This window comes from Dermacentor andersoni, chromosome 8 (assembly GCF_023375885.2).
Source record: "Dermacentor andersoni chromosome 8, qqDerAnde1_hic_scaffold, whole genome shotgun sequence".
Lineage (NCBI taxonomy): Eukaryota > Metazoa > Arthropoda > Arachnida > Ixodida > Ixodidae > Dermacentor > Dermacentor andersoni.
In genome coordinates this window covers 116,127,728-116,154,962 of record NC_092821.1, presented here as the reverse complement: position 1 = coordinate 116,154,962, position 27,235 = coordinate 116,127,728, and the positions used below count along the sequence as shown (strand labels likewise).

Sequence of the window (27,235 nt, the reverse complement as noted above, 5' to 3'; positions counted from 1 at the left end):
GCCAGTTTCTCGTATAAAAGGCGGAGACAATACATTGCCGATTTTCACGCGGAAGCTACGTTTGGATAAATAGCTTTCTAGTATGTTTAGCATATTTCCACGAATTCCCGTTCCCGACAAATCTCGCAAGATCCTATATCGCCACGTTGTGTCATACGCCTTCTCCATATCGAGGAATATCGATAAGAACTGTTTATGCACAAATGCATCTCGGATATTTCCTTCAATGCGCACAAGATGATCAGTCGTGGACCGCCCTTCTCTGAAGCCACACTGATAGGGATCAATCGTATTGTTCAGTTCAAGGAAATGTATTGGTCTACGATTAATCATTTTTCAAATAGCTTACAGAGACAACTTGTAAGAGCTAACGGGCGATAAGTTGCCGCCAAAGAAGGGTCTTTACCCAGCTTCCAGACGGGAATAACAATAGCTTCCTTCAATGAGGATGGGAGGTATCCGGCAGCCCAAATTGAGTTGAAAAGTGCCAGAAGTGCCATTTGTGTGTCTTTGTGCAAGTGTTTAATCATGTCATACATGATTCTATCAGCTCCTGGTGCAGAGCTTCTACATGTGCTCAATGTAGCTTTAAGCGCGGCAGTATTAAAAGGGCGGTTGTATGGTTCATCCGGACGGCATTTACGATTCAGTGCCTTTAGTTCAGCTAATTTTTTATGTTTGAGGAATGATTTTGTGCAATGTACGGAGCTTGATACATGTTCGAAGTGTTCGCCCGGAGCGCTGGCCTGGTCTTCCAAAGTAGTCATGACGAAATGATAACGCGTACAACACAAACACGCACACACATACAAACAACCAACACGCACAAATACGCGTGCACAACCCTCATACACAAGGCTAGCAAAAGACACGCCGAAGAAACCTGGCCGGCAAACACCAACATCAGTGCACGACTGCGCCCTAGAGAACAAACATGGCACCGGTTCTTTCGAAAGCAGTGTTGCCACGACACATTAAAAAAATAGTAGTAGATCTTTTCGCGAAAAATTAGTAGAAATCAGTAGATTTTTAATTTCAATTTTTGCACTCAGTTTATGAGCCCACGAATTCAGCGCTTATATTAGTACTCTGTTGAAGTATTGTAGCTTCCAGGAAATGGTACAAAAATTGACCCCGAGATTCTTAGCGATACTTTTGAAAAACCCGGGGATCCAGAGAGCCATTGTCAAGCACGAATTTAAAAACAGCGAAGCCCTCCGATGGCCTATTCAAAGGCGTCAGATGGTAGTTAGTACCTGAAAGCTTTAGAGTGTAGTATCTTCCAGACAGGGGTAATTGGAGATCGCTGGGAGAGGCCTCCATAGAGGCCTCCGTGCTGCAGTGCACATAACAATAGGTTGGTCATGATGATGATGGTGATAATGGTCGTTTCATAGTTGTGCAGTTCAGTAGTGCACCCACTTTCACAAATTCACCGCTTCACTGTTTCCCATAGAGCATAGAAACTCTATGCCTTTTCCCCACTTTTCTCAAAGACAGAGGTAGCGCCACGTTTTTGTCTGGCAACGCAGGAGTGTATGTTAACCTCGAAGCCAACCACGTTTTTTTTTTCTCTCGCTAGGTGGCATCACATTAATATAACCTCTGTAACCTCTATAACCATCTATCCATCTATTCCCTGTACTGAAAAAGTTGCAGATTTCGCTTTCGTTTCAGTAGGAAAGCAAGAAAATCAGCAGATTCAAGCGCTTTATCACTGTATCAGCAGAAAACTTAAAAAATCAGTAGATCTACTGATATATCAGCAGCCGTGGCATCACTGTTCGAAAGGCGGCTAGGCGCAGGGAGCAGGTTCGACGCGCGGATACCGGCATACGTTTTATGTTTTCGATAGCGCTGGCTTCGCAGTGTTCTGTTTCACCTCCCAGGTTCGCCGGCGTCTCCGTGTCTGCGTTCCCGGGACTTCGGCGCCGGACTGCCGCCGTTCTGCCACAGTGTCCCGGATGAGAGAGCGCGTTCCGCCGGCGGCGAGCGTTACCTTGGTGTGTGAAAGTGCTCTTCGTTCAGTATCAGTGGGTTCGAGCGGCTTGTCGAGCGCGCACGTCGCGGAGATGTGTGCGGTGTGTGAGTGAGAAAGGAAACGGCGCGTTTCACGGAGGCGCAAGCGTTTCATTCTTTGCAGACTGCTGGCCTTTAAGGTGAGGAATTACCGTTTTCTCGCACCCTCTTATATGGCGATATTCCTCAAAATCCTGTCGTCTCAGCGCTCTCGTAGTTCACTTAACGATCCGCCTGTTTTATATTAATGAGAGTCATTCTGCGAGACGCGATGGCGGTTGCGCACGGTTTGTTCTTTAATCATTTAGGAACTCTGCTGTGAAACTGTTTCTGCATTTTTGTTCTGGCACGCAATAGCGGCCATATACGTCATTTGTAAAAGACACTTTTCAAGGCGTGTGACAGGTACCGTAACACTGTACGTAGATAGTGAGAGCGGTGGTCCCGAACTTGTGGGCAATATTATGGCGCCCGTATACCGGGGAAGGCGAAGAGTAAACCTTGAAAATGATAGCATTGTGCAGAGGAAGAAGAATGATTCTAGAAGACATTTAAAGTACCAGGTGATGACAATGAAGGAATAGGTAACACTCAACTGAGAAATTGATGGCGCCGCGCTCACCCTCCTCCTCTGGCTTCTGCACTGAATTTACTCGGCTCGCTATGTGCTTGGGCTCGTATTTCCGAGCACAGATTGGCGTGGGTCTGCTTTTCGCACTGGGCTTTCGACCAGTCGCTTGCTGCTCGCGCTAAAAGGCGCCGGCTTGCGCAGACGTGCTTTTTACCGTGGCATTGCCGTGCATGTAAGCACGCAGGAGTGCCGCAAAACACACAGGCGACGGGATAGGCAACTACGCTTTATTTTTCCTTTCCTTTGCGATGTACCTTCAGCCTGAGTTGCGCCGAGCGATGGCTTCTAACAACTCTGTGGACACCATCACAGGCTCTCACACGCAGAAAGAAAAGGGGAAAAAAATTAAGACCCGCCGTGGTTGCTTAGTCTTGGTTGCTTAGTAGGTTGCGCTCTTGACATCGAGTTTCCTGGGGACGGCCGCGCGACCTGTAGCTTCGAAAGCGCAACTCTGGCACTGATCCAACTTAAGTCGACGGCGTAGAATCAAAAGGCCGCGTGTGATTGGAAACTTCCTAACCACGTGCGCCAGCGTCCTGCAGGTAAACGTTCTCATACCCCCATTTTACGAAGCCAAATTTGGAAAACATCGAAAACTGCCTAGGAAAAAAAAAAAAAAAAAAAACGTGGCGACGGCGGTACTGCTGCGTCAAAGACTAACGGCCGCGCAGGACTGCTTGCTCCCCGACTCTTCCTGGGCGGCCGTGGTTTCGTGCTCGCGCTTCCTCTCTGGAGGGTCGCACTAGAAAGTATTGTATTCAGTAGGCTGATCGTTTTGGTCGAGAAAGAGTTGTGCCTGGAAGCCGACTTACATATTTTTGATAATTCCCCATATCTTTTAGAGCTATTTATTTTGCTGTACGAAGCGTACAGGTCCGGACAGGCCGCCATTGGAATCTGAACCTGGCAATGTTCAACGCTAGAACGTTATCTAGTGAGGCGAGTCTAGCAGTGCTATTCGAGGAATTAGAGGGCAGTAAATGGGATATAATAGGGCTCGGTGAAGTTAGGAGGACCAAAGAAGCATATACAGTGCTCAAAAGCGGGCACATCCTGTGCTAGCGCGGCTTAGCGGAGAGACGAGAACTAGGAGTCGGATTCCTGATTAATAAGAATATAGCTGGTAACATACAGGAATTCTATAGCATCAACGAGAGGGTGGCAGGTTTTGTTGTGAAACTTCATAAGAGGTACAAAATGAAGTTTGGACAGGTCTACGCCCCTACATCTAGTCATGATAACCAGGAAGTCGAAAGCTTCTAAGACGTGGAATTGGCGATGGGTAAAGTCAAAACAAAATACACCGTACTGATGGGCGACTTCAATACCAAGGTAGGCAAGAAGCAGGCTGGAGACAAGTCAGTGGGGGAATATGGCATAGGCACTAGGAATAGCAGGGGAGAGTTATTAGTAGACTTTGCAGAACAGAATAATATGCGGATAATGAATACTTTCCGCAAGCGGGATAGCCGAAAGTGGACGTGGAGGAGCCCGAATGGCGAGACTAGAAATGAAATAGACTTTATACTCTGCGCTAACCCTGGCATCATACAAGATGGGGACGTGCTCGGCAAGGTGCGCTGCAGTGACCATAGGATGGTAAGAACTCGAATTAGCCTAGAACTGAGGAGGGAACGGAAGAAACGGGTACATAAGAAGCGGATCAATGAGTTAGCAGTAAGAGGGAAAATAGAGGAATTCCGGATGAAGCTACAGAACAGGTATTCGGCTTTAACTCAGGAAGAAGACCTTAGTGTTGAAACAATGAACAACAATCTTATGGGCATCATTAAGGAGTGTGCTATAGAAGTCGGTGGTAACTCTGTTAGATCGGATACCAGTAAGCTATCGCAGGAGACGAAAGATCTGATCAAGAAACGCCAGTGTATGAAAGCCTTAAACCCTACAGCTAGAATAGAACTGGCAGAACTTTCCAAGTTAATCAACAAGCGTAAGACAGCTGACATAAGGAAGTATAGTATGGATAGAATTGAACATGCTCTCAGGAACGGAGGAAGCCTAAAAGCAGTGAAGAAGAAACTAGGAATCGGCAAGAATCAGATGTGTGCGTTAAGAGACAAATCCGGCAATATCATTGCTAATATGGATGAGATAGTTCAAGTGGTTGAGGAGTTCTATAGAGATTTATACTGTACCAGTGGCACTCACGACGCTAATGGAAGAGAGAATAGTCTACATGAATTTCAAATCCCACACTTAACGCCGGAAGAAGTAAAGAAAGCCTTGGAAGCTATGCAAAGGGGGAAGGCAGCTGGGGAGGATCAGCTAACAGCAGATTTGTTGAAGGATGGTCACGGTGTAAGAATAATTTAGGTGTTGACACTGCGGCCGGCGCACCGTCCTGGTTGTGTTCGCCGCCGGCGCTGTTTCCGTTTCCCGGCGACAGGTGGCGCTAGTAGGTGGAGGCTCTCGGATTTGCGCTGCGTAGGTTATCGATGCTAAGCGTTGCTCGTTTGTCGAGCTCGATATCGGGGTATATAGAAAAGTATGCACAGGCATGAATACACCGGGATTCTGCAGTAACAAGACTGATTATCTAAATGAATGTGCAACTGATTTCTCGACGACGTTTTTATTATAGATCTGGTATCTAGCATACGTTGAAGCCAGTGTATCAATCGTATTTTCTAGTTGCGCCCGCCAATGTTAGCTAATTAAAGCAAAAATAAATAAATTGTAGCCGGATTTTCGGGGAAATAGCGTAAGGACAGCTAGCCAAAATGCCGTTCCGAGCTTCGGTCGTCAACCCAGCAATCTCGCGCTGTGCGCTGGCGGTGCGGCTGCCGCCGCTGCTCATCTTCCTCTTTACAAAATAAACGTCCTCAAAGCACCTTGAACCATTGCACCTCTAGCTTACACATGTACTTGGTTACAAACTTCGCTCGACACGCGACCCCTACGCAGGCTTCTGCTCAGTGTTAAGGCGATGGCGGTTATACTTTGCGCCAGTACTGCAAGCCGTGTGCAGTACAGCTTGATGAAGGGCATGTCACACGGCTAAATCCATCGCAACTCTCAAAGCAGTATATCTTGCGCTAGTTGCCCATGAATGGGCATAATTTTTCTATTCTACTCTGTCATTTCAAGAGAACAATGCGCGCTCTTATATTAGAAAAAAAAATGTCCGACCTGAAGTAGGTCTGGTGGTGTGTACAGTGCTCTTACATTTGTGTAGAATATTAGGAATGGCATGCTGAAAGGGGGGCTGAACATATAATTTATTCTGTTACAAAACTATACATTGCATGGCACAAACTGTTTAATACATACATTCACAAAAAATCTAACAAAATTAGTACATTCTGTAAACTTGGCAACACGATTCAGGATGAACAAAGTTTCGCAAGCTTTTTTTTCTCTTGAGCTTGTTTTTTCAAGTTCATGGTTGCAGCTTTGCAGTGCTGCCTCATTCTCATGGTTAAGAAATAGTGCAGAATTTGTGCAATGACCTCTTCTTTGTGCTGAGCACATGGAAAAGTCAAGGTCTTTGTGTCAAGCACATGCTCCACCGTTTCCCAGTATACAGACTGACTGTCGGCATTTTTTGCAAAGTGCTCCTCAGCTACTCTCAACAGCTCAAAGAGATTCGCGTTGGGGTGCAACAGTCCACCCCTGCTCTTTGTGTTGGTCAGGGATGCTTCAGCAGAGCTGTTTTGCGGAATGGTAAAAGCAGACCGGCAACAATCGCACGTGGTGGCTTTCATCAACTTTCGGCTCAAGAATCCAACCACATAGTAAAGTATGCAGTCAACGACTTGCGCTGTATCCTTTCCGTTTACTGTGATAACATCCTCACATTCCCAGTCCTCAACAAGAATCAGTTTATCAAGCTTTTCTTTTAGCTGATCAATGAAGCCAGGCGAAGAGTTGCTTGCACTGCCTAGTTCGATCAGGGCTCTGAAGTCTGATGCGTCTAGTAATGGCTTCTCATCGACCACGCAGCAATTGCCAAACTTGGGAGGCCTCAGAAGGCTGTAAATGGACATTGTATTGTACAGTTGCATAAATGTTGGCATTGAAGGATGGTCATTCTGGCTTCCAGCAAGTCTTATCTTGCCAAAGAATCTTTCGATCGGATCTTGATTCATTTTATTTGTAAGAACGTATCTGAACTCGTACTGATGCAAAAGAACCTCACAAAGCTCTTTAGTTGATCTCAAGGTAACTCGGAGCCCTTCAGAAGTGCTTTTTGTCAGGAACATATCTTTCGTGATATTTCCACTCTGCAGCTCTTTTTCCCAGTTATCCAACCATTCTACCCCACGTGACAGAATGCCTAGGTCAGAGCCCTGCTTTGTGACACCTTCATGAGGAAACCGCCGGTTCAAGGCATCGAAAAGATTATTAAGAAACAATGTGAATTCTTGCGTGGCTTCAGTGTCTCCCAGACTGCGCACACCACGGTTTCTGTAAAATTCAATACCTGCTGCCATCGAGCGACTGAACACTTGCGTGGCAAGCTTTACCCGCATCTTTTCACAGTTGCTTGGATAAATGTGGGAATGTGTTATTTTTGGACACACCTTCAAGGCTCCAACATTCGCTTGGTCTTCTTTATAAACTGCTGCATAGTCCTCCCACCTAATCCAACGTCCCTCCTTTTTCAGGTACCTTTGTTGCAAAAGACGGTTCCTGATGCATTTAAAGAGGTGTGGAGCATCAGAAAATGCAAAAACTTTTCGTGTGGGGTCGCTTGGATGTGTGAAGGAGTTCCGGCAGGCTTCTAGTGACCCACTTATACCCAGTGTTCGCCACATAGTCCTGTTTGTCGAAGCTCCATCACAAACAAACCCATGAATTTTTGCTCCAGCTTCCTCCATAAGTAAAATTGCCTGAAGGAGCAACTGTGCAAGAATAGTACCCCTCGTGGCACCTTTTGCTGCAAAAACACCTATTGGCTGAGCATAACTTTCACCAAAAGGGCAGAACATAAAAACAAGAGCATGGTCTGCAAGCTCGGTACTGTTTTCCGTCTCTGATGCCAGACCGACGTAGGTCATTGTCTTTGAGTTGACAGCCTTACTTTTACGGACTTGCATCTCATCAAAGATGATAATACCGTGCCGCTTGAAGTCATCTTTCTTTTCAAGTTTCTTTTTTAAGGCTATGAAGAACTTACTATCAAAGCCTGTTTTAAAGCCCACCAATGAGATGTAGCGGTGTATTGTTCGTACTGAAGGCAAGGCGAGAATTTCACTCTCCATCAAGAATCTGTACCCTCCAGGTGACCTAATATGGAGGAGAAGGCAGAGCAAGATCCAGTCATCTGAGTATCTTCTACCGTTTTTTGAGCGAGCTTTGCCTGCAGCTACACACTCTTTCAACACCAGCTTTTGCGCTTCAGGAAGGTTTGCTTCTCTGGAAAGGCGTTCGAGTGTTTCATTACTGATTTCTAGTAGTTTTGATTTGCAGTTAGCCAATTCTTGTTCAAGATTATGTTTTTGTTTTTGAAGCCGCACTTTTGACTTGTAGCAGGCAATCCTGGCGCGCCGCAACATTTCAATGCGTGTTTTTTTCGATGGACTGGCCGGAATGCGAATGTGTTTCAGTTGAGAATTCTTTTTCTTTCGTGCAGCATGAATACGAAGTACATCTTTTAACTTAGCACATGCATTGCAACTTGTACTCTCTGTCACTAGTAGGCAACGGTTGTGCCGCCAGGTTCCACATTTGTCAATATATGCGCACTCGGGGCGTATATTATTGTACATTTCACCACTGGGACCACCTGCACACACATGCATTTCATGAAAGACCCGTACTGCACACTCTATATCAGCTAGGGAATTCATGGGCAAACCAGAACTTATGGTCTGTACGTTAACAAAACGGCCATAAACAAAACATTTCACTGACAAGGAGTCATTATGTGATGTGGTTACTTCTAGTACTTTTCTATGAAAAGGCGCCTGGTTACTCTCTTTCGGCAATTCTAGCTCACTGAAAACAACAGATTTAACCCCAAATCTGTCAGAAACTTGGACTGCCCAGGCTTCACTTGGGAGTTTAAGGCTGGAAGCACAGCCTGACAGAGCGGAAATTGTCATTTGCTGTCCTCCGTCCTGGAGGAACAGGGACTCGGTGGGTCGCTGCTCTTGCGTTGGTCCATGACTTCTCTCTTGCTCCGTAGTTTTTTGAGATGAGGAAGAAACTTGTTGCTGAATGAAAAGAAATGATAGAATTAGGAATGTTTCTGCCGTCCGAACTAAGCCAAAGTTTCGTTTACGTCATCTATATTATGTCATTACTTCTCTTAACAAGTCGGTGTTATATGTTTCTTACTATTTTATTATTTCTTATTAATCTAAAATTTTCCTGTTACCAACCTCTTCTTTAACGCCTGAACGGCGCTGAAATTAAATAAATGAATGTGCACTTTCCGGATGGCACCTAATAGTGAGCAAAGCTTATGCGATTACTAGCACACTGTGCTCTTAGATGTCCAATGAGATCCTGGCTAATTAATTATAATCAAATAAATATACTGAAGGGAAGAAAACACGGCTGCAGCAACCGTATCGTATTTACGATAATTTCCGCTCAGTAGGTATTGTAGAACAATATCATGATTTGTTGCGCCTAGTGAGCTTAGGTGAAGCGGCTGGAGGAATGCCACCTGAATTTAAAACAGGAAATTACCTTTTCAGCTGTGTGACTAGGTGCGTCGGCAGTGCATGTGCCACTCAATGTGTCAGTATCGTGTTGAAAAGGATCCTTTTCTTCACGTGGAGGGGGCGCGACGCTGCTGAAATCCAAGCGTGGCCTCTTACAAGGCGCGTCTGTTGATTCGGCATCAGAATATTTTGAACTCGTTGTGTCAACCAGCAATAAACTTGGTGTATTTTCAACGGCCAGGTGTAGCTCTTCAGAAGCATTCGACGCTTCTGGCTGTCCTTGCTTCTTAGGCTTCTGAGAAGTCGGCGGCAGAGCCTGCCGTTTCCGCGGAGGTTTTCTCGTTTTTTGCTGCACAGTCAAGTATCCTGGGCAATTCGGGAAAATGCTAGGCACAGCGTCGGGTGAGAGCACCGGCTTCTTTTGTGCGTGCAGAAGGACGTTCCCCTTGTATTCCGCGTGATATGTTGCAGAGATCACTTCATTCGGGAAGTGCTTCGCGCACACGTGGTCGGTAGGCTGCAAAACTCTGTCTGCTCTCGGAATCGCCCGTCGCCACTTTTCTAAACGTTCGGGTTCACGCGGAGCCTTGAAAAGCGACACACGCTCCGTGCATGTCCGATACCCCGACTTGCAATTCGGTACAAAGCACTTCTTGCCCATTTTGAAGCGCAGCAAGCCTGAGCGCAACTAATTGCACTCGGCGTCACATGACGCGGCGTGGTATACGTTGAGTGAATCCCAGCAGAATACCAATCAGCCGAACAATGCACTCACAGGACTGACAGGCACAACCAAACACTTTTCGAGAATCCGGAGAAGCCTTCACACACACACACACACGAGTTTCAGCAAGTACACTTCTGCACCTATACCACGTGTATTCACCCCGCGCGTGGCGTGAAAATTTCTGAACGCACCCGAGCGGGCAGCGCGGGCCCCTGGGCTCCCATACTACAGCGCCATCTGTACCCTTGCGGCGAAAACTACCGCCGATTCAAGGTCATCTGCGAACACAATCTGCCCGCGCGTTCTCTCTACGGGGAGCGGCGAGTGTCAGCACCTAAATTACTCTTACACCGTGAGGATGGTGGGCAGATTGTTCTAGAAAAACTGGCCACCCTGTACACGCAATGCCTCATTTCCTCGAGCGTACCGGAATCTTGGAAGAACGCTAACATAATCCTAATCCACAAGAAAGGGGACGTCACGCACTTGAAAAATTATAGACCAATCAGATTACTGTCCGTTGCCTACAAAATATTTACTAAGGTAATCGCAAATAGAATCAGCAATTAAGGAATATCATTGGGACACCTCATTAACACTAAATCATTTACAAGCATACGAGAAGCTAACTGGCATATTTAAATCAATTTATGCTAAAAGCCGAAAGATAATTACTATGAAAAATAGGAAAATCGAGAAACCATGGATTACCAATGATATTAAAGAGTTAAGTTACATCAAAGAAAAGCTGTGGCGCCGAAGTAGGGCTAATCAATCAGACGTGCAGTTAAAAGAAGAATTTAGGCAAACAAGAAATAAGCTAACAGCTTCACTAAGGCTAGCAAGGAATAAATACTATAGTAATAAGCTGAACGAGTGTAAATTTAATTTGAGAAAATCGTGGAACATAGCAAATTCCCTAACAGGCAGACAAACGAAACGCAGCATAGACGAAACCATAAGAAATAGTTTCCCTAGAAGACAAGTGGATGAAATAGCAAACGAATTTAATAACTGCTTTGCTAATACTGTTCAGAACCTTAAGGAAAATTCCCCTAGGGGTACAGGAGACATAACAATCAAATCAAACGTCAACTCTGCATATTTGATTGAGGTAACTGTTCTCGATGTTTGGGATGCAATAAGGTCATTTTCCATTACTACAATGCCAGGATATGATGGGATTAGATTTCGTGAGATATTTTTCAACTTTGCTTGTTTAAAGAGTGTGCTGCTATATATGTACTCTGAAGTTTTTAGGACGGGTCAGATTCCCAACGCAATGAAAATAGCTTTGATTAGGCCAATTTACAAAAACGGCAAAAGGCAACAGTGCAACAACTACAGACCTATAGCAATCTTGCCGACATTGTCGTGTGTTCTAGAAAAGCTTATGCACAAGAACATGGTTTCCTTTTGCGAAAAGTTTCATCTGTTGTCTAATTCACAGTATGGGTTTCGTTGCAAGAAAAGCACAATCACACTACTAGAGGACTTTGCAGACGTAGTCAACAGTGAAACAGATAAAAATAAGATAGTAATTGGGCTTTTTTTAGATTTGAAAAAAGCTTTCGACACGTTAGATCACGAAATACTCCTTGAAAAATTAGCTCAAATAGGATTCCGCGGGCCTTTCATAGAGGTTTTTAAAGACTACTTCAAAAATCGTTATCAGGTCGTTCGAATTCAAAATATAGACAGCGAGTTAATACACATAAAGCATGGAGCCCCACAAGGATCCGTACTAGGCCCACTACTATTTAATTTGTATGTGAACGATTTAGCCCATCTAGCGCTAAACTCAAAGTTATACCAATTTACGGATGATACTGCTTTAATATTACCCCATGAAAATGTTAATGAATGCGTTACTTTGTTACAGGATGATATATACAAAATAATGGCATGGTTTGAGAACAACTGCAATATGTGGGAACAAAGCAAAAACACAGTTAATCTGCTTTCACAGCCCGCACAAAAAAGTGCAGCTAACTGCACATCTATACCTGCATAGTAATTACTGCATTGGATGCTCTTGCCAAAGTATGCAGTATGCCACAAAAATAAAGTACCTGGGTATTATTTTCGATGAATATTTCTCATTTGTCCATCACATACAATATGTAGCTAAAAGACTCCGAGCAGTATTTGCAGTCATGTACAAAATCAGATCAGTATGTGACGTTCGGTTAAGAAAACTCACATATAAAGCTCCAGGGGAAACCGTATTACGATATGGCATTACGATCTACGGACTCGCTTCACCATATAGGCTAAACGTGTTAAATAGAATAATACAAAAAATAACGAATAATATAGCATACGGAACAAACAGCAATTCCATCGGCAACAGTGAGCTGATGGCAGAACATAGTATATTAGATGTTAAACAAGTTTTTCTCTCCGTGATACTTACGAAGCATTATTTCGATGAATCCTTTAAAACAAAAAACGTCAAGACCCGCGATCTGCGCAAGACTGAAACATTCGTTCGGGCTAAGGCATTCACGAACTACGGTAAAAGAATGCGATCATTTTATGTACCGTTCTACTTTTATAAAACACAAGTTCCCAAAGTATCGTCATTCAGGAAAATAAAAGATTTTGTGCGTCACACGGTTCTGACAAGTGACTGGGAATAGCAGAAGCAAAACATGTGCCAGGAATTTTCTGATGAACTTTCGCTAGCAATTGTATAAAGCAGACTAGAGTATTGTGTTCTTTCTATGTGTATTTTTTTTTACTTTCCGATAGTGTTTGATAACTGCTACTTTCCAACACATTGACAACTGTATATGATGCAATAGAGGAATGTGCTATACATTTATTTTGCTGCTATAACCCCGTAACAATATGTCTTTGCTTAAACTATGGCTCGTGCAGGAACAAAATGCAAGAAATTAGACGAGCGATGGAGGAACAGGGGGAAGGCATGGAAGGAAAGGAAGGTTAGAAAATGTGTTCTTGTGTTGTGCCTTGTTGAAGGCAAATACACAGTGGTCCGCATAAAAGCATCGGCGCTTTCGCGGACTACAGGTTACTCTTTGTGGCGCATACAAGAAATTTATTTTTGCTATTGTACATTTTTTTCTCTGTTCCTATTGTCTTCTCTGTTCCTATTGTCTTCTCTGTTCTTACAGCACAAGACTGTGTGATTTGGGCCAGAGCACTGCCCAGTCCCGCTCAAAAGCATCGTTGCTTTGGCGGGCTGAGAAAATATTTGACTGTATGTTTTATGTCCTAATAAAGAAAGAACACCTTAGACTTCTGCCAAGGAAAGGACCAGGCAGGATTCCGTAAAGGCTACTCAACAATAGACCATATTCACACTATCAATCAGGTGATAGAGAAATGTGCGGAATATAACCAACCCTTATGTATAGCTTTCATTGATTACGAGAAAGCGTTTGATTCTGTCGAAACGTCAGCAGTCATGGAGGCATTACGGCATCAGGGTGAAGACGAGCCGTATGTAAAAATACTGAAAGATATCTATAGCGGCTCCACAGCCACCGTAGTCCTACATAAAGAAAGCAACAAAATCCCAATAAAGAAAGTCGTCAGGCAGGGAGATACGATCTCTCCAATGCTATTCACAGCGTGCTTACAGAAGGTATTCAGAGACCTGGATTGGGAAGAATTGGGGATAAGAGTTAATGGAGAATACCTTAGTAACTTGAGATTCGCTGATGATATTGCCCTGCTTAGTAACTCAGGGGACCAATTGCAATGCATGCTCACTGACCTGGAGAGGCAAAGCAGAAGAGTGGGTCTAAAATTTAATCTGCAGAAAACTAAAGTAATGTTTAACAGTCTCGGTAGATAACAGCAGTTTACGATAGGTAGCAAGGCACTGGAAGTGGTACGAGAATACATCTACTTAGGGCAGGTAGTAGAAAGGGCTGGGGTTCGTTTGGCAGGCATTCTCAGATCATGAACAGCAGGTTGCCATTATCCCTCAAGAGAAAGGTGTATAACAGCTGTGTCTTACGAGTACTCACGTACGGGGCAGAAACCTAGAGGCTTACGAAAATGCTGCTACTTAAGTTGAGGACGACGCAACGAGCTATGGAAAGAAGAGTGATAGGTGTAACGTTAAGGGTTACTAAAAGAGCAGATTGGGTGAGGGAACTAACTCGAGTTAATGACATCTTCGTCGAAATCAAGAAAAAGAAATGGGCATGGGCAAGACATGTAATGAGGAGGGAAGATAACCGATGGTCATTAAGGGTTACGGACGGGATTCCAAGGGAGGGGAAGCGTAGCAGGGGGCGGCAGAAAGTTAGGTGGGCGGATGAGATTAAGAAGTTTTCAGGGACGACATGGCCACAATTAGTACATGACCGGGATACTTGGAGAACTATGGGAGCGGGCTTTACCCTGCAGTGGGCGTAACCAGGCTGATGATGATGATGATGAAGCGTACTGCGTGGTTGCTGCAGGTGTTCTGGCTTGCGTGAGTCGCTGAGCACTTCACGCTGTGCGGCTCTGCTTGGGTTCAAGTTGCCGGATAGGGTCACCCGAATCTTGGCGGCCGGAACGGCCCAAGGTCGTGCTGGTGCCTCGGCAGTTGTAAACAATGTTCTGCGGTTGCCTAGCAGAACACAGCAGTGTAAAGCAATTTTTTTGCAAGTTGTTTAAAATAGCCTTTTAGTAATTCGAAAAGATATGGTGCCTATCAGCCGTGGCCAAAGAGGCTTTGCATGCGGGTAAAAATATCACCACGGAAGAACACGCTTTTTCTACGCATAGATTGGTGATGGTTTGGACTGGTTGGTTTCCCATTTTACATTGTGTGGTACAGCGCGGAAAAGGGACCAAGGGACGCAAGAAAGGCGAGGATAAACGCCTACTGCCAACTGAAATTTTATTGCCTGGCGCAAGGTGTTATATATATAAAAAAACAGAGTTAAAACGACATAAAGATATACATGTAAAAACAAACAATACAAATGAAAAACAAAAAATAAAAGATTTTGAAGATGCCATCACCGCTCACTGTTCGCGCTACCCTTGTCTAAGAATGCTAACTGCCTTCGTGATAAGGCCAGGGATGGCTTGCTCATGCACAGGCATTCATCACGTGCCATGCTAGCCGGTTCAATGATGAAGCACGTTCGATCATCCCTGTGTGTGAGATTACTTGTGTTTTTGCAAGAAGATCGGTGCAACCGAATGCGTTACAGTGCAGGTCTTAGAAGCGTTCTTTTCTATTCTTAACGTTATTCGCATGTTCACGCAGACGATCGTTCAAACAGCTGCCTGTCTGACCCGCGTAGCAGGCGCCGTATTTCAAGAGGATTCTTTACACAGCTTCTTGTACATAATCCACGTAACGGTTGCGATGCCTGACTTCACACTGGGCTTTTCTTTCTTGACAGGGGTTCTTTTTTTTTGATAACGAACAAAGCTTGTGAGGGGCAGAAAACACAGCACGTATAGCAACCCTCTCACCGATTTTTTAGAGACGATGAGCGATTTGATGCTTGTAGGGAATCACCGCGACCTGAGGTCCTTTTCTGTGGTCTGCTTTTTGGTGACTGTCGCTTCGCGTTTAGGTTTTCTTATTCTGCGGATTGGCCTCAGCTGCTGAGACGAGTAATCCGTCAGGATAGACCTACGCATTCAGGCGTGTAACTTGTGCTCGAAAACTTCCATTTAGTCTGTGGTGACAGGACCGGTCTAAACCGTTTGAGACGCAGGCCTGAACAATAGCCCTCTTTACTAGGTTACTGTGTGCTGACGAGAAGGACATGAACTCTGCATGCGAGTGACAGCGTTCCCATCCCTAATAAATGCTGTAAATTATTAGAAACCGTATTTTTTAATGAGTCGTTAGCTTTGCTTGCTGGAAAGGGAAGCGATATTGAGACACATACCATTCACGTGCATTTCACGCGACGTTGATAAAAGACTCTGCCGAAGGGGTCTCTAAAGTCTACAGGTTTTTTTTTTTTTCAGGGTAAAAAAAGTGCATGACGTTTACAGTGGAAACTTAAAACAATGTGGAAGTGAGAAAAAACGGATGAGGCAGCCGCTGCTGGTACTTGTAATACGTTTGTTCTCCTGTTGTCAGGTTTTGCACAAAAAGCACAGTATGAATTAAAAGCCGTGGACGTCCCCGCCAACAATGATGCAGTAAGCTATTAGCCCCAGTAAAATTTCAAGTGAAAAGATCTAGGAAAGTCAAAAGAAACCTGAAATGATTTGGGTGACGAAGCTTTGGTAATGACACTTTAGGTGTTTGTAGGGGGGGGGGGTAGGGGATGGGGCTTCGGCAGCGCCCGGGGGTAGGCTACTACACCCCCGCCCCCCCTCCACCGTGAAAAGTCTGGCGGGGGCTGGGGCCTCAGTCGGCGCCTATAGAATAAGACATAACAATAAAAAGATGTCCGTGTACCGTGCATTTGGGTGCACGTGAAATATTCGCTGGTGGTTAAAATTATTCCTAAGGCATAACTCGTAATCAGACCGTGTTTTTTGCACGTATAACCCCAGAATTTATCATCTATATTTAATAAGCTTTCGGCAACTTTCTGCTTACTAATGCAGCAAAATGATGCTGCAATCTAAATCTAGAACTAATAATGTCAGGCGAATATACGCAGCAGTTGATTAATCAAGCTTCAAATAAAGAAAAAACCTAGAAGTTCGAAAACAGCCAATCTGTATTATCTGTGTAGTAACGCTGCATTTAAGGTGAGTCATGTGACCGTACAATAAGTCGCAGGCCCTGGGTGCTCTAGGCAGGAAGGCCGCAACGCCGGTAACTAATGTGCGAAGCTCCTTCCCCTCCAAGTGCTACGGGGGCGGAGGTGCGCGCTCATAAGCGCGGTGATTTGCCACCGGGCGCCTGCTCGACGCTCCACAGCTGCTACGTACCGCACGTGGTCTGCAAACATGCCTCGACTAAGTAAAGTGAGCGTTGCTTCTCCATCATGCGCCAGAACAGCCAGAGACAGGCAGCACCACCCTAAACTAACGGAAGACAAGAGCGGTTAGCCTGTAGAGGCGCATAATTGCCGCGCGATCTGGTGCTCGAGACACTTTGCATGAAATCGCGGGCTTCTTTCGCGCTCGGAAAGACAATCTTATGTAGCACGTACAGAACAACAGAAAGCTGGATCGGGAATTTTTCATGTTGCACTAAAATTTTCTCATTGACTCGAGAAGTTAATGAATTAAGACTAATCTAATTGGGCCGCATGACAAACAATAAATTGAGTATCGACAAGCGACGGCAAGCAGCGTTACTTTGGTTCTGTTGAGTTACGTGGCATTCACGTATTTTTAAACTCTGGGTTAGGTCGGACACCCTGCACAATGCGTTGCACCACGACAATTCCCTAAAAAGGTATCCTTTTTTTTTTTTCGCGCAGACAAAATGGCGAATCCGAGGAATGCTCGAAGACCTGTTGGAGCTCCGTATATCACTTACTTCCTGGCCAACCTGGAACGCACCAGGGGCTTTTTCTCCGGGAAGCTCATCGACTACCGCATGCCGTGCACGGCTTCTGAAGATAGAACGTGCCAGATTGTTGCCAACCTTAGCGTATGGAACGAGTTCCTGTGGCCGCTTGACCTGGAACTGCGCGAGCTACCAGAAACAGGGATGCAACTGGGTCTGATAAATTTTCCCAGTAACTCCCGTTCCAAACTTATGAAAGACCGAATGCATCACGGAGCCGCAGTTCTGTACTGGCTTCTTAGCACCCATCACTGCGTCGCACGAATGCACATTGGGAACACGTTCGCTTTTAGGGAAACGGCTAAATTGTGCTTGCCGGTGCTTTTCGAAACCCTTGACGAAAATTATTCATTGAAATCCGTCGTTTTTGATTTCCGAACTGTAGTGGAATTGAAATCCGAGGAAATGGAAAAGCTTGTCGAGCACATTTTGTCTCCAAAATGCCTGGCGGAAATTGAGCTGCCGCGACAACATTCCTCGCTCTGTGTGCATAACGTTTCTGCTATTCTTCGAAGCACGGCAACGTTGACTGTACTCGACTGTTCCGTGATATGTCAGGTAGAAAGCACGCTAGCGCGCCGGTTCTTCACAGCACTGAGAATGAACTCGACACTGCGTGATTTGTCGTTAAGCCTAGCGGTAATAAGCGCTGATCCGGCGTTGTTCGCTGAATTCCTTAGTGGTGACGCCCGGCTACAAACTTTGAGAGTGGTCTCTACCTACGCTGTCTTACCTGATGATCGCTTAAGATGTATGCTGGAAGGTATGGTGAAGAACCGGTCAGTCTCGAACTTGCAAGTCGAGAATATCGCTTGGGATTTTGAGAGCATTGAGCTTGCATCGAAACTGCTTGCTGAAAACAGAGTTTTGCAAAGCTTTCATGTGTCTTCGCCCAACTATGTGCTGGATGAATCTATAGGGTTGAGTGTAAGACTCACAATGCCGCCCAACACCTCTTCTCTTCAGGATGCCATTGCGCGTAACAGCAGGTTACAGTACATGACCTTGAATTTCAGCATGTGGACTGCTGAACACTGGGCAGCTTTTTTCAGTGTTTTGTCAAAACACACAAGCCTCAAGATGGTGACCATCATTATTGGAGACAGAGAAGAATACCGTCTTTTGCTTGACGTCGTCAAATCCCTTCAAGAAAGTGGCTGGGAAGAGAAGGTTTCCTTCAAAACTCGCTGTATTGTCGACAGGCTGACTGTTTCTGATTGCAAGTATTTTCGCGAACTTAGCCTAACGGTATTGGACCGAACAAAAGACATAATGTTGCCACTTTTGCAGCAGTTGTCCACGCTTACGCGCTTGAAAGAATTAAGCCTGACCCTTCGCACGTGGGACAGCGTAATGTTTTACGCCATTTCTAAATACATATCAATGACGTCGACCCTCCGAATGCTGTACCTAGACTTGTGCACGAGAAACCATGCGCCTGAATTAATCGAGTGGTGGCCAGCACTTTCGAGATCACTTCTGCTCAACAAGAGCATTGTTGCGCTCAGCATTGGTGTTTATGTGGAAAGCAGCCAGAACATCGAACTGCTCGGTGACGCAGTAATGCGAAGCCAGACTATCCGAAAGCTCTGCTTGATGCCATTTGATCCACTTGCACTCGTCGGCTTCCTTCGAGGTCTACGCGCAGATGTATTGAACAACTACGCGCTATGCCGTGTCACCGTGGACTTTCGCATAACCCCTAATATTGTGGCGGACTGGTTCGCCGTGTGCGACACGTCACGGCGAAACTCTGGCTTTGTAGCCCGGGCAGCGCAGTTCCTGAATCATGCACGGTGTGACAGGTAAGGACGGCGCCCTTCCTTCATTATCTTCAGAATAGTGAGATATTCAAGCATTTTTTACCTGTGCACTGATGTAACTCGTCATCGAGGCCTAGATAATGGACCAGTGCAGCGCTTTTCATTGTCTTAATTATTTTCTTTGTATTCAAGTTATGTTTTCGAGTGCTAGAGAATGCTGGAAGTATAGATGTTCCAGCTATTGTAGCCCGCATTCAGCGTCTTTTGTTTATTAGTACTGGAGGGCGGAGAACTCGCCCACGAATTTCAGGCTGTTCTCACACAAGGACATTGGACGCCCACCGGGTGCGCGAGGTAACTGAAAGCACGGCTTCTACAGTGGTTCACGGCTTCTACCGTGAAGCACGGTAATATTCACGGCTTCTACCGTGAATATTACCGTGCTTCTGTGGAAGCACGGTAATATTGTAGTTCTGTCTGTCCCTAGGTTAGTCTTCACCAGCCCTCTGTGCCGCATTCACCAACCGACTCTGGCGCATCTACGACTTTTATTTCAGATTAGCAGCTTCTAGTCATACCGTGGAAATTAAGCGGTACGCTGTTCTAGTCTCCTTACATGCCGAGCACCGTGAGTGTGAGTGCCATAGTCTCGAATGTGGGGCAATTCATTTTTATTTCAGGGTAGGTATAGGTTTCATTACTAGGCCATTACTAGAGTTTAGTACTAGGCAAATTATCATCTGTGACAAAGAGCAATAAACGCTGCCAATAATTCTGCTCCATTCAAGTGGTTGGGTTTCTCTTGCCGGTGGAGCTTACCAATCAGAAGCCCCACAAGTTAATTATGCTCATTCACGAGCACGTTACAGTGTCAGCCGCCGAGCTTACTGCGCCCGATGTCATTATAGATGCCAGTTATTCATTTGTTTCCTCAGCGCCTGCGCGTCCCAAGAGTCGCTGGCTGTGAATTTCGGCGGCCACATAACCCTCAATGTGGCGACCTTGTTTGCAATATTTTAACCTGCATGTATCGCTGCTAGGTACGGCTGGCGTCATTGACGGGAGGCTAACAGTCACGTAATGGTAATGCTTATCTAAAGGCTGCTGTTGTAGACACACTACACATCCACGCGATCTAATCCGAGCATGCAACCGTTATCGAATCCAAATTGAGTTAATAATTCAACCTGAAGATGTTATTCGACACACACATGAAACATTGGTAAAGAGAATGTGACATAAAATGAAAACGAATATATTGAGTTGTGTGAAAAAAGTTGCTATTTTTGAAGTTGCCATTATGTCGTCAAGTATGTCGCATTTGCGGTAGAGCGGCGCGGAATATCCATTAATATTGAAAAGAATTACGAGGTTTTACGTATCAAAAGCACGTTCTGATTATGAGGCACGCTGTAGAGTGAGACTCCGGAAATTTAGACCATCTGGGTTTCTATATCGCGCTCCTAAATCGAAGTGCACGGGTGCTTTTGCATTTCTCCCCCATCGAAACGCAGCCGCCGTGGTCCGGATTCGATCCCGCCACCTCGTGCTTAGGATCCCAACACTATAGCCACTAAGCAGCCACGGCGGGTACCCCTGAAGATCCTCCGACGCGCTGGTTTTCCGAGACCGATTTCTCGAGATGAAACGTATGTGCTGCTGGCCGCCAGCTAGTTAGGACGCGATCGAGGCGGCACCAGCGTCTGCTCTTAAACATCGTATCCCACAGTCTGCAAGTCGGCCGTGGATCTCGGCGCCAGCTAGGCGCTTCTTCGCTTTAAAATAATGCGAATGTATTAAAGGTTCTTTGGTTGGTATAAGCAAACAAAGATTTCCACTATCGCTGGATGAAATGTGCATGACTAGTGCTGTGGATACAGCCGGCATGCGGGCTGCCTGTTGCGTTGGTGCGGGTGGTGTTGATGGTGAACGCCGCAGCTATTTTAGTGAATAAAGTGTTGCACTTGGAACAAGGCACGTGATAATTTGTGCCTGTCACAAATCTAATAAAGATAGGGATTCAACCTCCGTGTATTTGCCGCCGAACTTTTCTGCTCTTGCTAGCGAACGTGGTGTAAACACGGCTGACGTAAACTATGAAACGGAATGGAATTTTTGGGTTTCACTTGCCAAAGCCACGATTTGATTATGAGGCACGCGGTAGTGATGGCGCCGGAGTAATTTTAATCACCACCGGTCATTACCGTGCCCCCATTGCACGGTACATGGGCGCTCTTACATTTTGCCCCCATCGAAATGCGGCTGGGATTCCACACCGCGACATCGTGCTTTGCAGCAGAGTACCATAGCTGCGAGGCCTCCGCGGCAGGTTGCAACGAAACTGTCAGATGCGACTAGAAGTGGTCGAAAATGTCATAAACGGGTTCTCGTGGTGCCTCTAGCGAGCTAGCTGAACCACGAAACTTGTGTTTAGTAGACGGGGGAAAATAACGAACGACGCGCAAGAAAATCGAAGTGTGTGTGTGTCTGAATTACAAACTAACTGAAAATTTCTCAACCCTTTTTTTCCCCTGTTAAGAGGCGTTATATCAAACGCTTACAAAATTTCCCGCCTGCCTTGAGAGAGCCAAAGCGGTAGGGATTCTTCGTTTCGGTATATGTGCTGAGAATGGCGGCTATCTTAACTGTTTTAGCTCTCTTAACTAGAGTCAGTGAAATGCATATCGAGTGGGAGTCAGCTAAAGCTTTCCTAAGTTTAATAAATAAATATCTACCGAGCGTACTTATGACAAGCCGATCTTTAATTGATTTTCTTGACGGAAAAGTATCTTAATACACAGTGAATTGAAACTAAAATGTACAGTTTCGCAAGAATTACCAAACCGTTTGTTATCCCCTCTTTCCCAATGTCGCGAAAGAACTCTTCGTCTCGCTGTTTTTCATATTTGTTGAAACTGTGGGGCATGTTACGCGTAATGCGAACAATTACTGAACCGTCCTTTTCTCCCCACGTTTTCTCCCCACGTTAATGCGTTATCTGGGGTAAGTTCCAAGTGTGTTTGTTTATTACAACCATGCAGTATATTACAAATATTCAAACGCTCAAGAAAAGATTTTTTTTCTTTTTTATGCGAACGGTGAGGAATTCAATTCGAACACCTTCCTGGGTGAACAATAATTCGTACCGACAACAAATTTGCTCTAAGGAAGGGCCAGGACTAGAGCCAATTCATATGTAATTCATATGCAATAAACTACAGCATTTAGGAAACAAAATTTTTACAAGTGCGTGAAAGCGTTACAGTGCTGTTATCTTCAATATTTACCTATGTCCCACGCGGTACGTGATACCAAATTCACATTCAGTGGAAATGGGCACAATGTCGGAGGTGAAGCGTGAGGACAGTTTAACGTCTCTGGCCTCATTAATGATGATCGTAGCAAATAACTGGTAACCTTGTAACTTTTATCTATGATAATGGATGCAAGGTTCTTGAATGACCTAGATGAGCTGAACCAACAACCAGTTTTACATTTTGTGAAATGATGCTCTTGATTAAGCTACATATTCCGTTAGCGCGAAGTACAACGCAAGTGCTGGATGCTCTCAATGCTCTCAGTGCTTGCAAGTCTGGAGGAAGCACCATGGCTCTAACGCAGCCGTAGTGACGTCAAAAAGGCCGCCGTTTACTCTAACCATATAAGGTCACGTACTGCGACGTGGTGCCAACGACCACTGGCCCCTGGGTCATGCCAGGAGACCAGCGCGCATCACCAGCTGTTGGGAAGCACTGAGACAGCCTTCAGACGGCAGAATGACGGCAGCCGAATGCACCTGCGGGGCACTTGCTTGCACTTTGGTTTCACGGCGCTTTGCTGCAGTGTGCACACACACTGTTCACTCTCTCCCTCTTTCCGTTTTCTGTAGCCCTTTCCTTTCCACTAGTGTAGGGTAACAAACCGGACGGTCGTCTGATTGCCTTCCTTTTTATTATCTTTACTTTTCCTGTCTCTAGGAGGCAGGTAATAGGCGATGCGCAGTTCAGACTCTGTCGGTGAAAGACAACCTTAGGTAAATATTTCTTGAACAAGTGCTTGAGTTCGTTATATGCAGGTAACCTTTCAAATGGCGTAGTTTAGTTATAGGACCTAAAATACTCAGTGGAACTGTCAATCTTGTTTGGCAAACCTGAACGCGAGACCATTATCGGCGTTCGCTATTTTCTGCAATTTCGGCACGATGCAGGTCTTTAATGAAGGCTCTTAAGCAGCTGCGTTGACCGCCGGCGTCCTAGCTTCAAATTTCACGTAACTGTCTTCTTCTGACCCTTTGTCGTTCATAATTACCGTACGCGTTGCAGGGTAGCAGCCTACAGAACGCGCAGACTCGGACCTTTCTCATCATATTTCTCAATATACTCTCCGCCCCTGACTTTCGAAATCTTGATCACCTACCAAAGAAATTTAGCGCATTCTTATTAGTATTCTGATGTCTGTCGCGTCATATGGGTGCCCCCACTCTAGCATGTTTTGTCGCCTTATGCCAATGTAGTGCTTTCAGAGGCTGACTACCGAAAACGAACCCCCGTGCCCCGTCCCGACTAAGAAGCATTCACAGTCACATACGCCCAATCAAGCGTTGTTAGAACGTCTGCAAGGGCGTAGGCGCCCCTACGAATGCTCCCTACTCCCGAACTCGGCACGTTAATGCTCTGCAAGTCTTTCCTGATACTACTAGCTCTTGTGCCTCATAACGTACGTAAACACTGGTTGCCCGGAGAACTGGGCCTGTGTATGCTTAAAAGAAGTTTGTTACGCTGGAAAGGTCTGAAAACCAGGTGCGAGGCCAATCGTCATGATTGACACAGCGAAGACGACCGGTCATTGTAGAACGACAAGGAACAAGACTGACTACAGCCCCTGACGTTCTTTTGTGCGACAATGTATGAATTTTGAACTGAACTGAACTCGGGGGTTTTACGGGCAAAAATCACGGTTTGATTACGAGCCACGCCACAGTGTGGGGCCCCGAATTAATTTCGAGCAGCCAAGGCCAGTGGAGTCCTGAAATAAGGACACCACACAGTCAACCTCAAGAGCAACGACCTCGATGGATGAAATACATGTTTTCTCTCTCTCTCTTGACCAGCAAGATATCGTTAAGGTCTCCAATGCATGGGATGCGGGCCTTTTTGTTGCATTTCGCCCCGAAAGAAAGGCGGCCGCCAACGCCGAGATTTGATACCGCGACCTCTTGCTTAGCAGTGCAACACCATAGCCGCCATTGTATTGATTGTATCTATGAATTTCGGCGTGGTTAATAAGCTACTCTTAAGAGCTATAGCAGAACGCGCGAACAGAAGAACGTGGGAAAATTTATTATTTTTCGTGGCTCGAAAACAATGAAAGGACGTGTCCGTTCTGATTGCGCTTACTCTGTGTGAGCGGCTTCCACCTGTACTGAAAGCGACTCTACTGTCACGTTAACAGAGCTGATATCTTGCTGTCATATCCAGCGATTGGAAGAGAAGTTCGACATGTGAGCGACGTAAAGAGGCGAGGTCTACAGACATTTTTGTTTGCAATGTTCCTTGTCAAGAGTGCGTAGGGGTAGGAGCTGTAGAAGCAGAACCCCTTTGTTGAATGTGGGAGTTTACGGTAACATAAGGTGGTCTACGCACATATAGTCCCTTCGTCGCTTTTTGTTTGCTTTATGTCAACTGAAGGAAGAAAAATAATTGAGCGGAGAAGGTGGCTGTAACCTTACTTTCTAAAATAGTTTGTTTTCGCGTCTTAAACTGGCTCTGTTGGCTTTTCAGAAACACCATTACATTGTCATCTGAATTGTTAACATGACCGGGATGCCGATACTGCCCATGGGTCCAAATTAAATCCCGCTTCTCTTCCGAATGCAGGCTCTGCGCCGCTGGTCTGGACCGAGTGTCCCGTCATCCGGCGCTGTTGGCCGAACTTGCGGAAGTGCTGTCCATAGGCGAGGAAGAGGCAGCACGCAGGGTGCGACAACGGTTTCGCAACATCGAAGGTCTGCACGAATTCATGCGACTGACCGGTGTCGTCAAGCAGCGGGTCAGGTGTCAGCCGCGCGAGGACGGACGCGCGCAGCTGGACGACCTCAACAGCGAGTGCTGGTGTCACGTGAGGCGCTACCTGCAGCTGGACGACGTAGCGTTTGACTGAACGTTGCCGCCGGATCTGCAGGCACTTTTGGTTGCCACTTGAGCCACGGTCTGAAAAATCGCCAAAGTTGGCATATGTTCTTTCTGTGGAGGACGGTGTGCGTTTTTCCATACATCATACTCAGAACGTGGGATGGGTGAGAGCCCCGTGTATTCTTAGTAAGAATTCCACGTTCATTTTTGTTTGATTTTTTATCCTTTGCGGTAGTTCCTGCGAAAACGGCGTTTAATGTGAGGCTTAGCAAATATTCCATTATTGTGAGCAGAGTTATACTTTTGGTTACCGTGTGAACTTGGGTCACCTCCCGAAGGCCTGATGTTTACGCGTACTTTTTTTGCTTTCAATAAAGAAATTTCATTCCAGAAATGTTCGCGCCGCTTTCTCTACGCAAGTGGTACGACATGCAGCGTGTAGGATTACACCCAGATCTGCTTTAAAGGAAGGTGCCACAATGCGAGAATGTGGGTGTTGAACTTCGACTCAAGAGGTAAGGTGGAGGTTAAAGATGCAGTGATTTGAAACATGTCATTCCTCATTGGATGGATGAATCAGGAATAAATTATTTTGCCATCGGACGTATCTTCAAATCGAGTAACAGCGCTTCTGTAATATTTGGAGTTGTGGTGCAGAAGGCCTAACTTGTAATTGCATTGCAGTCGCAGAAGATGTGCTGTACCAGACGCCATCTGTTCGTCTTGATCATTACACCGCAAACAAGAAAAAACAAATTATGGGGTTCTCTAACGTGCAGCTAAATCTACGTACAGTGGTGTGCTCGCACTTCGCCCCATCGATATTCGGCCGCCGTGGCCGGGGTTCGATCCCCTGACCTTGTGCTCAGCAGCCCAAGACCATATATATATATATATATATATATATATATATGGGGTTTCGGGCTTTTGCGGTTGGCGCCCAACGTGGGGCCAGCGGCCTAACCAGCCTCTGGTCGCCGAATGTCCGGGCTGCTGCGTTGGGAACGCGCTTTGTTAACCGAGCCATGTCTCTTCTCCGTGTGCCGAATTCGTCTATTTTTCTCTCTTTCTGTCATACGTCGCCTGAGGGAAAGTAGCGTGGTAAGCGTATTGGACACCCGCTTTCAAGTTGCGTGCTGTGAATCGGGGACGAGGAATGGAGTCAAGTGGCCGCCGAGATGCTGCAGTCGTCCTCGGTTGCAGAGATCATGCGCGAACCGGAGGTCTCGCCGATTCGTACCGGGAGGGCTGACTATTCCGAAAAGTTCCTGCATGTGTTCAGCGGTTCGGCGAGTCCGACGGATTTCCATGGGTCTCTAGCATCATTATCATTTTGGCGGTTGCTAATTGCGCGGACTGCTCGGGAATAGTGCCTCTAAGGCCGACTAATTCTGCAAATATACGCGCTTTTGCTATTCTTGGCGCGGCTCATTGGCCTGCCCAGCAGTTCTCAGTTGATGCGCGCCTTTCCTCGCTAAAACTCAAGCCGTGATAGGTGACGCACTATTATCATGGCCTGTGTCACCGAAAATCGTCATTTAGACAGACCGGTTAGTGGTGGTGCCTTCTGCGCCATCAATTGAGGTGCAAAACTGGCAGCGCAATAGCCGAGCGGAGACAAAGGCCACAAAACGAGCCCGCTCCGCGAAGAGGCAAGCGCCCCGGACATCATACCGTCGCGCGCACGGAAGGGGACGAACCCCCCGCAACCCAGCGGCGATGACGGGGAGGACAGCCCGGGTGGAAAGCCAGCCGGGGGAACGAAACCAGCCACCCCATAGGGTGTCGGAATCGTCCTTTCGTATTTTTTTTTTAAACGGCCCGAAGAGCGTCGAAGGGACCGCAGAGTGATCCGTTTGTA

General features: G+C 46.0%; 1 protein-coding gene across 1 annotated transcript; it reads left to right on the top strand.

The window, feature by feature from the left end:
• The first annotated feature begins 913 nt into the window (after window positions 1–913).
• LOC129384334 (uncharacterized) lies at window positions 914–25,768 on the top strand. Its single transcript, XM_055069672.1, has 3 exons — window positions 914–2,159; window positions 17,392–19,285; window positions 25,120–25,768. Exons 2-3 carry the CDS (start codon window positions 17,397–17,399, stop codon window positions 25,400–25,402), a joined length of 2,172 nt encoding a protein of 723 aa, XP_054925647.1. The 5' UTR covers window positions 914–2,159; window positions 17,392–17,396; the 3' UTR covers window positions 25,403–25,768.
• Window positions 25,769–27,235: the final 1,467 nt, after the last annotated feature.